General features: G+C 50.4%; 1 protein-coding gene and 1 long non-coding RNA gene across 3 annotated transcripts; one reads left to right on the plus strand and one right to left on the minus strand.

The window, feature by feature from the left end:
- Positions 1 to 4,353: 4,353 nt before the first annotated feature.
- Positions 4,354 to 6,449, minus strand: LOC101143204 (MORF4 family associated protein 1 like 2). Of its 2 annotated transcripts, none has more exons than XM_019025426.4 (2): positions 5,763 to 6,449; positions 4,354 to 5,407 (listed from the first exon to the last, which is right to left on the minus strand). In XM_019025426.4, exon 1 carries the CDS (start codon positions 6,185 to 6,187, stop codon positions 5,828 to 5,830), a length of 360 nt encoding a protein of 119 aa, XP_018880971.3. In that variant the 5' UTR covers positions 6,188 to 6,449; the 3' UTR covers positions 4,354 to 5,407; positions 5,763 to 5,827. The 2 variants fall into 2 exon arrangements, with proteins under 2 accessions (XP_018880971.3, XP_018880970.3); XM_019025425.4 differs by having other exon boundaries at positions 5,694 to 6,348.
- A 141-nt stretch (positions 6,450 to 6,590) lies between these two features.
- On the plus strand, positions 6,591 to 11,880 carry LOC101143564 (uncharacterized). The gene is made up of 2 exons (XR_010133324.1): positions 6,591 to 6,728; positions 9,527 to 11,880. It is a non-coding gene; the product is annotated as an uncharacterized lncRNA (long non-coding RNA).
- The last annotated feature ends 302 nt before the right edge of the window (positions 11,881 to 12,182 follow it).

Below are 12,182 nucleotides of genomic sequence, written 5' to 3' on the forward strand. Positions count from 1 at the left end.
ACACAGAAAGACACCCTCCCTTCAGCTACCTCTGCAGTCACCCATTTCTCTGCCACGTTACAGCAGAACTTCTCCAAAGAATGCTGCATGTCTTCTCTGTCCACTTTTACCATGGTTCAGCTGCAGTAGTGTCCCAGTCAGGGGATTCAGCATGGGCAAAGGCCCTGGGGCCACACCACATGCTTGCCATGGCCAGGAAACAGCAAAGCAGCCAGTCTGGCCAGAAAGAGTGAAGGAGCACCGAGAAACTGGACTGGGGGACCACAGAAGCCTGCCCACTCTGCACTTTGTGGTCTGTGGCCCAGACTTCAATTCCATTCTAAGGGCCAAACACTGGAGTGACAGCTGAATTCTCAACCATAGAAGCCAAAGTTAGTGAAATAACATGTTAATGACACCAAGAGAAAATACTCACCAACCTAAAATTATATACCCAGCAAAATTATCTTTCAAGAAAGAGAGGAAACAAAACTGAGGAAGATAATAGGACTGGTTTGTCAGAGAGCAATGACTCAAGGCACCACATTAAGGAACTCTTCATTCTTCTGCATCTCAGAGTATATGTGCGACCAGGACTGTGGGAATGAAGAAACACAGAAAAATGTGTCTGACTTACAGGACACTGAACAAATAATAAGACTGACGGGTACACCCTGACCCAAGTTAAGGATGCTTTTGAATACCCAAGAATTATGTTGTAATATGACATAATCAAGGGGGAGAAAGATCAAAGATCAATTTCATTTGTTCAGCAACCTTTTTCCAGTTGGAGAGAAGTCTCAGGGCATCTTGGAACCCAGGAATCTTCTGCTAATGAGACTCTTAGTCCCAATATAGGACCTACTTGGAAGTGCTAGTGTGGCTAGACCATATAATGAAATTCCAAAAGTCTCTGAGAGGGCCTCAGACACCTGTCTTCAAAGTGCTACCTCAAGGAGCAAGGCTAAAATTGTCCACGAGGTGGCTGGTTACTTTATATGAATCTGAGTCAAATGAAATGTCAAGGTTCCAAGGAAACTCAGAGACAACACAGTACAAATCTATCATTTTATGGTGGCTCCCAAAGAGATGGCCACAGGGTGAGTAATCAGCACAGCCAGGAATGGAACTGCCCTCCTGACCCCGGCCCACGCCTTGTGTGCTGTCCGCTGTCTGGTGTACAGCGGGGTTGGGCCTCTTCCTCCCCAAGTGCGTTCTCTTCCTCTAGGCTTATACACAGGATACTGCCCTTGGCTCCCAAGACGCAAAGTTCACAAACTTAGCTTTTACCGTCATGGCACCCAAGATCCAAACTGCCTTCATCAAAGGAGTCAGGCAGGATGAGGAAACATGCAGATGTAGAGGGCTGGGCCTCAGTTGTTCTCTGCTGACAGGATGGGGTCAGTCAGATTGGAACCTTCTTTTTTTTATTTTTATTTTTTTGAGATGGAGTCTCGCTCTGTCACCCAGGCTGGAGTGCAGTGGCACAATCTCGGCTCACTGCAAGCTCCGCCCCCCGGGTTCACGCCATTCTCCTGCCTCAGCCTCCTGAGTAGCTGGGACTACAGGTGCCTGCCACCACGCCCAGCTAATTTTTTGTATTTTTAGTATAGATGGGGTTTCACTGTTAGCCAGGATGGTCTCGATAACCTGACCTCGTGATCTGCCTGCCTCAGCCTCCCAAAGTGCTGGGATTACAGGTGTGAGCCACCGCACCCAGCCAGATTGGAACCTTCTACGCACCCTCCTTTCCCCTGCCCACATCCCCACACGGCTTCAATCATGTAACACATATCTGTGACCCCTCAGGGAAGGAGCCTTGCCTATTCCCTGGCTGGGCAGATACCACCCATCCTGGGCTCTGCTCATGCTCAGCATTTCTCACCCACAGGCAGGGGCTGCTAAGTGTCCATCTCACCCACTAGGGTGCAAACCCTCTGAAGGCAGCAGCTGTGCAAAAGGGTGGCTGTCATGTCTACTCCGGGCCTGGCACATGTTAAGTCTTTGGTATCTATTCAAAGAATACTTGAACAAATGAATCAATGACTCCATCGCCAAGGAGCCAACTGCTTCTTAGTTGGACCTAGTACATTGCCAGCATAACACACTGGATGAATACATCAACAAAGAAGTGAATCCATCCTATGACATCCACTGGCTGGTGTCCAGAAGACATCTGGAACATGGGACATGAGCAGAGGGGGGATGCCTGCATTCAGCCCTCCAAATCTCACTTAGCCTGAGAGACAACTTACACCTCTCGTCAGTCAGAGAGGGTCTGTCATGGAACATTCTATGAGGCCAGAAACTCCGTCCCAGGCTTGCTGCTGCAGCCCTCTCCAGAGTGGTCAGCATTCTGAACCACTGTTTCAAAAACCATCACGACAGTTAGAGGAAGCAGATGGCATATCAGGAGCTACTGATGTTGTGAAAGAGCTTTGGCATCACTTGAATTCTTCCCGGCAAGGTTCTAGGGTTGCTTTCTGTTTTGTTTTTGGCTGAAGTTTCCCCACCTGAACAATGGGGATAATAAAATGACCTCTGATATTTGTGAAAATTAGATAAGATATGTTAAGTGCCTAATCCCAAGTGGATTCTTGTAATACAGGCTTTTGTTTTCTCAATTTCACATCCTCAGTGTCCTAACACTGGTGGGAGCTTAGGGAATTGGGCTGGGAGGTAACAGATGAGACAGGCCAGTGCAAAATGTTTCCCTTTTGGCCCCTTTGTGTGGTTTTAGACTTCTACCTACTCCTGCCATCCCACTGACATCCTATAGAATGATGTTCCTCTTTATGAGTTTGCTAAAGCAAATTTAACAATCCCAGGGAAAATTTTTTTAAAGAAGGAAATGTACTTAACTGTAAGCGGGCTTGCCTTACCCGAGACACAAGACTCAAAGACAGGTCTCCCGAAGGATCCCCCATTCCCCCCGCCTCATTTCCATCCACTGGCGGCCTCTGCAGCCCACGCTGGGCCCCTGGCCTGTTTTGTGTTCCCCGTCCGTGCTTGAGGTGCTGTTTGTGTAGCTGTGCCCATGCTTCCGCTCAGAGCAAGTCAGTGGGTCTGAGGGGACTCCTCCCTAAGTCCTCCCACCAGACACAGCGTAAGCACCTCTTTGCCTGTGAAAGTCCTTGTTTACATCTGCAGTCTCAGATGAATTTCTATTAATAGAGCCACCCTTCACTTTCAAAAGTGGCCCAGTTTGTTTGACAAATGGTACTAAATAGGTGCTCAGGTCCCGAGCCTCAGAGCCACTGCTGAATCCTCTCATGTCCACAGGCAGGCCCTCGGCACCTTCCCAACGCAGTCCACACCCATCCCCATCCACACAGCGCGTGCTCCACTCTCCACGCTGCCTCCCACTCTTGTCCTGGTCCCCCACTGTCAGGCCTGAGCACAGCAGCCACCACCTCAGATGGTCAGCTCCCATCGCTCCTCTGCTGGCAACCCCCCACCAGCTTCACATCCACCCGCTTCTCCCTCTGACCTCGGTGCCCACCACTTCCTCCCTTCCCACTGGGGTTTCATGCTGTTTCTCACCTTTTTACCCTGCTTGTTCCCCGTGCCTAGAAGACTCTTTCCCCAGACACCCATGCATATTCCACACATCAGCCTTCACTCAAATGTCATATCAGACATGTTACCTGACCATGCAAATCAACTAGAAATCTCACACCCTATCCCTCAATGCCATTTTTCCCCCCACAGAACTTACACTATCTAATATGGGTACATATCATTTTTCTCCTGCTTCCCTCATTTAGGGGTTATCTAACAAATACTTAGGAAGCACTTACTATAGCCAGACACAATTCTAAGCATCTTATGAATAACAAATCCAACTTTTTCTATTAGAGACAGGGTCTCACCATGTTGCCCAGGCTGATCTCAAACTCCTGGCCTCAAGCAATCCTCCTGCTCAGGCCTCCTAAAGAAATGGGTTTACAGGCACGAGCTACCATGCCTGGCCCTCAGATCCAATTTTACAAGCACTTTGTTCACTCAGGTAGTCTCAGCATCTGTAGGTGCTCAATTTATGCGTCGAATCAAAGACCAGCACTGCGGACACTGTACTGTAATTGTGTTTTCAGACTTGTCTCAACCCACTAGATCCTCTCTCCAAGAAATTCCTAGTGCCTGGCATGGTGTGGAGCTCTGTGGTCACAGTGAACACTAGCTGCCTGAATGCACTGCACCTCTCCAAAGGCTGGGGCCAGACCACATGGCTTCATGAGGCACCCCTTTCCTACTCTAGGTCTGCCTTCTTCTTCTTCTGCAGCTCAAACCCCACCCTGGGCTACAGGCTTTGAACAACTCCTGAGTCAGAAGCAATTCTCCTCCATTTGACAGTGACCACTATCAAGAAGAAACTCATTTTGAAAAATGTTTATTTATCTTACCTTTTCTTGGCCAAGTCAATTGCTTTGGTCATCTGCACAAAGATTCTAAAAACTAGCTTTCAGCATTTGTTTTTCCAAGCAAATGAACTTTATCATAACAAGACAGAGCTCTGATTTTAGTCTCTGTGGAGTCTGGGCTCTGATGACCTAGGCTAGTCATCATCAAAGCCTGGAATGACTGTTTGGGACCCCCATAGCCAGCTTGAAGCTTTCCTTCCTCAGCCACTCTGGGCCCCTGAAGAGGTCACATGCATCTGCGGCAGAGACTGTATTATAACAAAGTTGTTTACCCCAAAGTCAGCAAACACATGTACCTAGAACTCATCCCAATTGTAGGTTGCTCACCAGACAGGTTACACGATGTGCACCAGTTAACATGCCATAGGAAAATTACATTCCAGGAAAAAGCAAAATGCTATAAAAACAAAAAAAACAAAACACCCAAAACAGCTCTCCCTCCTTTGATCTGATGGTCTGCAGAGGTCCTCAAATCCACACACTGCCACTCTTCAAGACCAACCGTCCACTGGGCCTTCTTAATCTCATCCAAAGTCTCATTCACAACTTTGACAGGGGCTTGGGTTCTTCATGTGGCAGCTGCAACCATGGAGTATCTTCTCACTTGCAGAACTCTAACCTCAAGTCTCTCATGAGTCCCCAAATTCCAGGAAGCATAAAAAAAAGCAAAGCACACGAGTATACTTCCAAACTTTGAAAATACAATCAGATCACAGGAACAAATATGACCACGCAGCAGCGTACGTACTGTATAGACCATATTCCTTTACGTGGGACATTAATGAAAAGCTGTCTTTTCCAAACTGAATGCGCCTATTAATAAAAAAACACACCTGACCATCTAATGCTGAAGTCATCCGCCAGGATGGTACTGGAAATTGAGTGGCTAATGTGGAGAAAACGCAGGCAGAAAAACAGGGGAGACAAAACGAAAGGCTCTCTTGGTTTGAGCCTGTCCAAGCAGCCAGGACTCCTTATCAGGTGAACACAGTTCGTCAGTTGGCCACCTAAAGTACAAGTGGGAGAAATTCATCATCACAACATAAATTTTGAGCTTGATATTCTCATATCCGGGAGTCAAACAAACCCAACCACCTGTGCACAATGCTTCCACCTGCAGGAAGGTCATCGCAAACGCTCCAATCTCGTAACAACATTCACACGTTCCCAGCACGTACCTCCGCTTCACACCTCTCTCCCCCCACCTACTGACCCCGCAGGTCTACGTCCTGAAAATACTTTCAGTGATCATGACTCTTTACAACAACATATCAAATTATTTTCTCTAATTACCTATGAAAAAAGAATGAAACCAACTCGGCGGAGAGCGTGGCACGGCTCTGCGCTCCCCTCCCTGCCTACCCAGCGCCTTCCACGCGGGACACTCCCCGCCGCGCTCCGCTCCAGACCCGCGCGGCCCCGCCGGCTCAGCAGCACTCGCAGCCGGCGATCCGCTGGTGCAGCTCCACGATCCGCCTGCCCATCCGCGCCGCCTCCGCGGCCTTCCTCTCTGCCTCGGCGCACAGCCGAGCCACCCGCTCCTCAGCCTCCGCACGCGGGCTGGGTGCTGGGGCCCGGGCACCCCGCTCCTCTGCCTCCACCTCGCTCTTGATGGCGTCGAGCAGGCTCTGGATCTCCAGCAGCTTCCTGCGGGCCCGCCAGTGCGCCCGGGCGCGCTCGCGCTCCAGGGAGGCCAGGTTCTCGCGGACGGCGCGGGGCGCGGGGCTCAGCGGGCTGCCCGGGTCCTCGAGGGGCTCCCGCGCCTCGTCCGCGTCCACGGGCCGCATCACGCCGCCGCCTCTTCCAGCCCGCGGGGCACGCCGGGGCTGCTCACCAGCAGCGAGTGCGGAAGCCTCGCTGTCACCAACGACCAGACTAGCAACAGGTTGCCCCAACTTTCCACAGCGAGGACGGTATCCAAAATGGGTTACTAGCCGTCGGCCAGGGCGCTGCCACTGCGGCCCTTTTACGACACCTGCGGTCCTTTACCGCCACGCAGCAAGCGAGAACCACATTCGGGGCTCCCGCCTCACCGGTCCTGCGCGCGCACGCGCACTTGCACGCACGCGTACCCCCGCACGCACGCGCACCCCCGCACGCACGCGCACCCCATGTCCCCGCCCGCACTAGCGCCACAGCTCTTTGGGCGTTGATTCTAGGGTCAGGGCCCTCACACTGCTGGGAGGTTAAAGTCGACTTCACGCTAGTTTAAGGAAATAGCTGACGCTGATAACCATGTCCCAAGCACTGCTGTAAGTTCCCAATGTGTCCGGAATTGGTGGGTTCTTGGTCTCACTGACTTCAAGACTGAAGCCACGGACCCTCGCGGTGAGTGTTACAGCTCTTAAAAGTGGCGAGTCTGGAGTTTGTTCCTTCTGATGTTCGGATGTGTTCGGAGTTTCTTTCTTCTGGCGGGTTCGTGGTCTCGCCGGTTCAGGAGTGAAGCTGCAGACCTATTACGGCTCATAAAGGCAGTGTGGACCCAAAGAGTGAGCAGCAGCAGGATTTATTGCAAAGAAAGAAAGAACAAAGCTTCCACAGTGGAAGGGGACCTGAGCGGGTTGCCACTGCTGGCTGTGGGCAGCGTGCTTTTATTCTCTTATCTGGCCCCACCCACATCCTGCTGATTGGTAGAGCCGAGTGATCTGTTTTGACAGGACGCTGATTGGTGCATTTACAATCCCTGAGCTAGACACAAAGGTTCTCCAGGTCCCCACTAGATTAGCTAGATACAGAGTGTGGACACAAAGGTTCTCCAAGGCCCCACCAGAGTAGCTAGATACAGAGTGTTGATTGGTGCATTCACAAACCCTGAGCTAGACACAGGGTGCTGATTGGTGTGTTTACAAACCTTGAGCTAGATACAGAGTGTCGATTGGTGTATTTACAATCCCTTAGCTAGACATAAAGGTTCTCCAGGTCCCCACCAGACTCAGGAGCCCAGCTGGCTTCACCCAGTGGATCCCGCACCAGGGCTGCAGGTGGAGCTGCCTGCCAGAACGGCGCTGTGCGCCCGCACTCCTCAGCCTTTGGGTGGTGATGGGACTGGGCGCCGTGGAGCAGGGGGTGGTGCTCGTCGAGGAGGCTCGGGCAGCACAGGAGCCCATGGAGGGGGTGGGAGGCTCAGGCATGGCGGGCTGCAGGTCCCGAGCCCTGCCCCGCGGAAAGGCAGCTAAGGCCCGGTGAGAAATCGAGCACAGCGCTGGTGGGCTGGCACTGCTGGGGGACCCAGTACACCCTCCGCAACCGCTGGCCCGGGTGCTAAGCCCCTCATTGCCCGGGGCTGGCAGGGCCGGCCAGCTGCTCCGAGTGTGGGGCCCACCAAGCCCACGCCCACCCTGAACTCCAGCTGGCCCGCAAGCGACGCGCGCAGCCCCAGTGCCCACTCGCGCCTCTCCCTCCACACCTCCCTGCAAGCTGAGAGAGCCGGCTCTGGCCTTGGCCAGCCCAGAAAGGGGCTCCCATAGTGCAGCAGTGGGCTGAAGGGCTCCTCAAGTGCTGCCCAAGTGGGAGCCCAGGCAGAGGAGGCACCGAGAGTGAGCGAGGGCTGTGAGGACTGCCAGCACGCTGTCACCTCTCACCAACATTCTAAATCATAAACACCCAGGCCGGGCGTGTGGCTCACACCTATAATCCCAGCACTTTGGGAGGCCGAGGTGAGAGGATTGCTTGAGCTCAGGAGTTCCATACCAGCCCGGGCAACAAGGGAAAAAACCCTACAAAAAAACACAAGAAATTAGCTGGGCGTGGTGGTGCGCACCGGTAGTCCCAGCTACTTGAGAGGCTGAGCCGGGAAGATTGCTTGAGCCCAGTAGGTCGAGACTGAGGTGAGCTCTGAACGCCTGATTGCGCCACTGCACCCCAGCCCAGTGACAGAGCGAGACCCTGTCTCAAAATAAATAAATAAAAATAATAAACAACCGAATTCAGTGGTCCCGTTAGAATATTCCAGGCTCCGAGAAGCCAGGTGCTCACAGCGTCGAGATTTGCCTCCAGCCAGGGCCTCCGCTCCCTCTTGCCTCGGGCAGATGCTCCTGGAACACAGAGCTGCGGCCTCAGTGCTGATGCTGACTGCTGTGACCCAGCCTCCTCCTACTTTTTTCCTAAGGGTATAAGCTTCACTCTGCCTGGGGCTTTGGCTGTAAGTTGGAGTCTGGCTTTACCCACTGTGGGCACCCAAGGCCAAGGTGGGTCTGATTCACCACTGTTTCCTCAGCCCTGCCAGGCTCTGGATATGCCTTTAGGAATCATTCTGGAAGATTTCTTTCTTCACTGGACTATATAAGTGCCTCTGCGGGAAAACAGGCCCTAGGGGCAGGTACTTAGTCAGTTTAGTCATCTGTTTCCTCAGCTTGAAATGGGCTTGGCATACAGCAGGAGCCCAATAAATGTTGCTTTAATGCTCATTTCCCAAGAGATCTTTATTAAGCACCCACTGCATGTCAGTGTGTCTGGGCTTATTCACTGTGTACCTCTAGCAGAAAGTTAAGGGGACCCTCCACGCTTGATGGCCAGGGGTCACTCTCAGCTCCTATAGGTCACTCTCTGGTCCTTAAACGTGGCCCTCTCCATCTTCAAAGCCAGTAAGAGCATGTCGGATCCTTCTTATCCTTCCAGCCTCTCTGTCATCCCTTTCTGCTCCCAGCTGGAGAAAACTCTGCTTTTAAGGGGCTTGCCATGGTCCAAATATGTGAGTCCTCCCAAAATTCATATGTTGCAAAGCAATCCCCAATGTGATGATATTAGGAGGTGGGGTCTTTGGGAGGTGATGTGGTCATGAAGGCTTAGCTTTCATTAATGAGATTAGCACCCTCATAAAACAACTCCACAGGGCCGCCTTATCCCTTCTGCCATGGGAGGTTATAGCAAAAAGATGGGCTTCTATGAACCAGAAGTGGGCCCTCACCAGGCACCAAACCTGCTGGCACCGTGATCTTGTACTGCTCAGCCTTCAGAACTCAGAAAATACATTTCTGTTGTTTAGAAGACACCCAGTTTCTGGTATTTTGTTAGAGCAGCCTGAACGGACTAAAATAGTGCTCATGTGGTTGTGTAACAGCATTGATTCCATGTTAAAGAACAATTTTGCTTGCTCAATTATAATTATTGCTTTGCTTAAGTTTTAGACTGTGCTAAAAACAGCCTCAGGACCTTCAGCACTGATCAACAATCCTGGGCATGGGCTGACCGACAGTTTTCACCCAGAGAGTGAAGATCATGGAGGAGCCATCTTAAATTCCGCCCAGCGCAGGCTTCCAGGAATCCTAATGTCACGATCTCACTGCAGCCAATGTGACAAACACAGAAGTAATTAAGTCTAGAGAGCTAAACACACCTCAAAAAGAATTGTCTCTTGGTATGAGTGGAATGGAATAAAATACATGGAAACCCACAAAAGTTTCGAGGTGAACATATTAGCAAAAATGCTGTAGCTATCCAAACGACAGTTCAAAGTGTTAAAGGACTTCTAGACTCCCAATCTTTCCATCGGCAGAAAGCAGGCTTAGTAGCCCAAACTGGCGCATTTTAAAATGCCCTTTTCAGAAGTGTGATGGAGAAAGAAGGATGTGTCAATGCAGGCCAGTGTGTGGGGACCAATGGCAAACTGCAGCTCCTGAACTAAGAAACACTTTCATATCTTTAAAAAAGAAAAGGAGAAATAGGAATATGTGATAGAGACTGTATGTGGCCCACAAAGCCTAACATATTTACTGTTTAGATCTTTACAGAAAATGTTTGCCAGCTCCTGTGCTGCTGAGCCACTTCCAGGTTGCAGAACCAAAGCCTTACATTCCTTAGCTTTAAAGTAGAGGACCTGGCAATGTTTACTCCACCGAGTTTCAAAATAGCTATGTGACTGCTATTTCACCCCTTCATTCTTCCCTTACCAATGGGCCTTATCCTGTCCCTGTCTCATCACTGTATGTTGGGTCTAAGTGGACAATAACTTGTCTTTTCAAAAAGCGCATAAGCTTCTAGACCAATAAAAGCCATATTAGGACCTGATGTGGCTCACAAGATGCTAGACTTCTTGCTTGAGGCCATGATTGGAAGAAACTAGGAAGGGGGTCCTTAGATGGGGGTGGGCAAATTTTACATGAATAATGGAGGCAGTGGGCACAGATCGTGGTAGGTAGTATAAATGACCCCAATTCCCCACCCCTTCCTGCATCCATGTTCTTTGCCTCATGTCTTGCTTTGGCCAATGAGAAGTTCACAGAGAGGACACAAGCACAGGTTTGAAAGAGGCTTTCGCGGTTGGACTCGCTTTCCTCTGCGTCTCTGCCTTCGCTATGAGAAGAACAGGCACCGGTCTTGGGAAGATGGTGAGAGAAACACAGAACCAAGCTGCTCTAGACAGGCCTAGCCTAGACCAGGTGGCCCACAGACCATTACTGAACCCAGCCTGGATCATCCAACTCCCAGCCAAACTGCAGACCATGAGGAATGTTTATTGTTGTCACGGAGATTTAGGGTGGCTCATGCAGCAAAAGCCAGTTGATGCCCGTAGGTGGGATTATAATCCCGGATACATTAAAATGCCAATCTCTTCTTTTCCCCATGTCTTCATTTGCTCACTCTCAGGTGAAGGGATCTTGCTCAGAGGCCCAGACGTTCTGGATTTTCTCTTTAGAAACTGTGGCTTGAAGAATCCTCTTCAGGAAACAATATTTACTCCTTTTGTATCTCCAAAACCCCTCCTCACCCCTTTTGCAACCCAAACCCAAGTGTCTTCTGTGTCCTATTTTTCTTCTTTTGAGACAGAGTCTTGCTCTGCTGCCCAGGCTGGAATGCAGTGGTGCGATCACGGCTCACTGCAGCCTCGACCTCCCTGGCTCAGGTGATCCTCGCAACTCAGCCTCCCGAGTAGCTGGGACTACAGACACATACCACAATACCTGGCTAATTTTTTTGTATTTTTTTGTAGAGGTGTGGTTTCACCATGTTGCCCAGGTTGGTCTTGAACTGAGCTCAAGCAATCTGCCTGCCTCGGCCTCCCAAAGTGCTGGGATTACAGGTGTGAGCCACTGCGCCTGGCCAGCTTGTACATTTTACAATCAAGATTACAAGACTACTGCCAGCTGTAGGCCACATCAGGCTCTGAGAAGAGGGGATGTGGACAGAGGTAACCGGGACAAAAGGAAAAAAAAGTCTTTAATTTCACCTTTTCTGATGCCATTTAGTTCATGCCGATCATCTGTAATTCACATCTGTGAACTTTCAGCCCGTTTGGGAGAAGTCTTCCCTCAAGTGCTTAATTATGGCACAGGATGGTCTCTTTTACACAAACGACTGTGCAAAGACATAGAAAGTGGAATTTATTTCTATCAGAATTAATTCAGAAAATCTGGGTAAGTTCCACACTCCATTTAACACTCATTACACATAATAACTGGTCAGACCACATTGTGTATTACTTAACCCACATTACATGAATAGTCTAGGAATAATAAAAGAATTTACTATTTATCTGAAAAAATGTTGATTCTGGGTTTGGTAAGATTCTGGGCTCGACACAATTCTGAGTCATGCTAAATTCTTCCACCAAAGGCAGCTGCCATAATGGAGTGTCTGGTACAGGAAGAGCGAGCCAGTGGAGTGTGGGACGCATCACGGCCAGAACAACAAAGCTGTCTCCATGTCCACTGCTAGCTGGGTGGGGCAGTAAAACATGGTGTCTTGCACGTTGTATTTTCAAGAAACAGCCACAATGCAATTGCTAACAGTTGCACCTGCTCTTCCAGAACCTTGCCATGCCCATCAAGAGGTGGAGTCTGTGTC

This window comes from Gorilla gorilla, chromosome 3 (genome assembly GCF_029281585.2).
Source record: "Gorilla gorilla gorilla isolate KB3781 chromosome 3, NHGRI_mGorGor1-v2.1_pri, whole genome shotgun sequence".
Classification (NCBI taxonomy): Eukaryota; Metazoa; Chordata; class Mammalia; order Primates; family Hominidae; genus Gorilla; species Gorilla gorilla.

What these genes read in the sequence shown, in the direction of transcription:
- LOC101143204 (XM_019025426.4), bottom strand. Translation starts at nt 6,187, where the DNA reads ATGCGGCCCGTGGACGCGGACGAGGCGCGGGAGCCCCTCGAGGACCCG.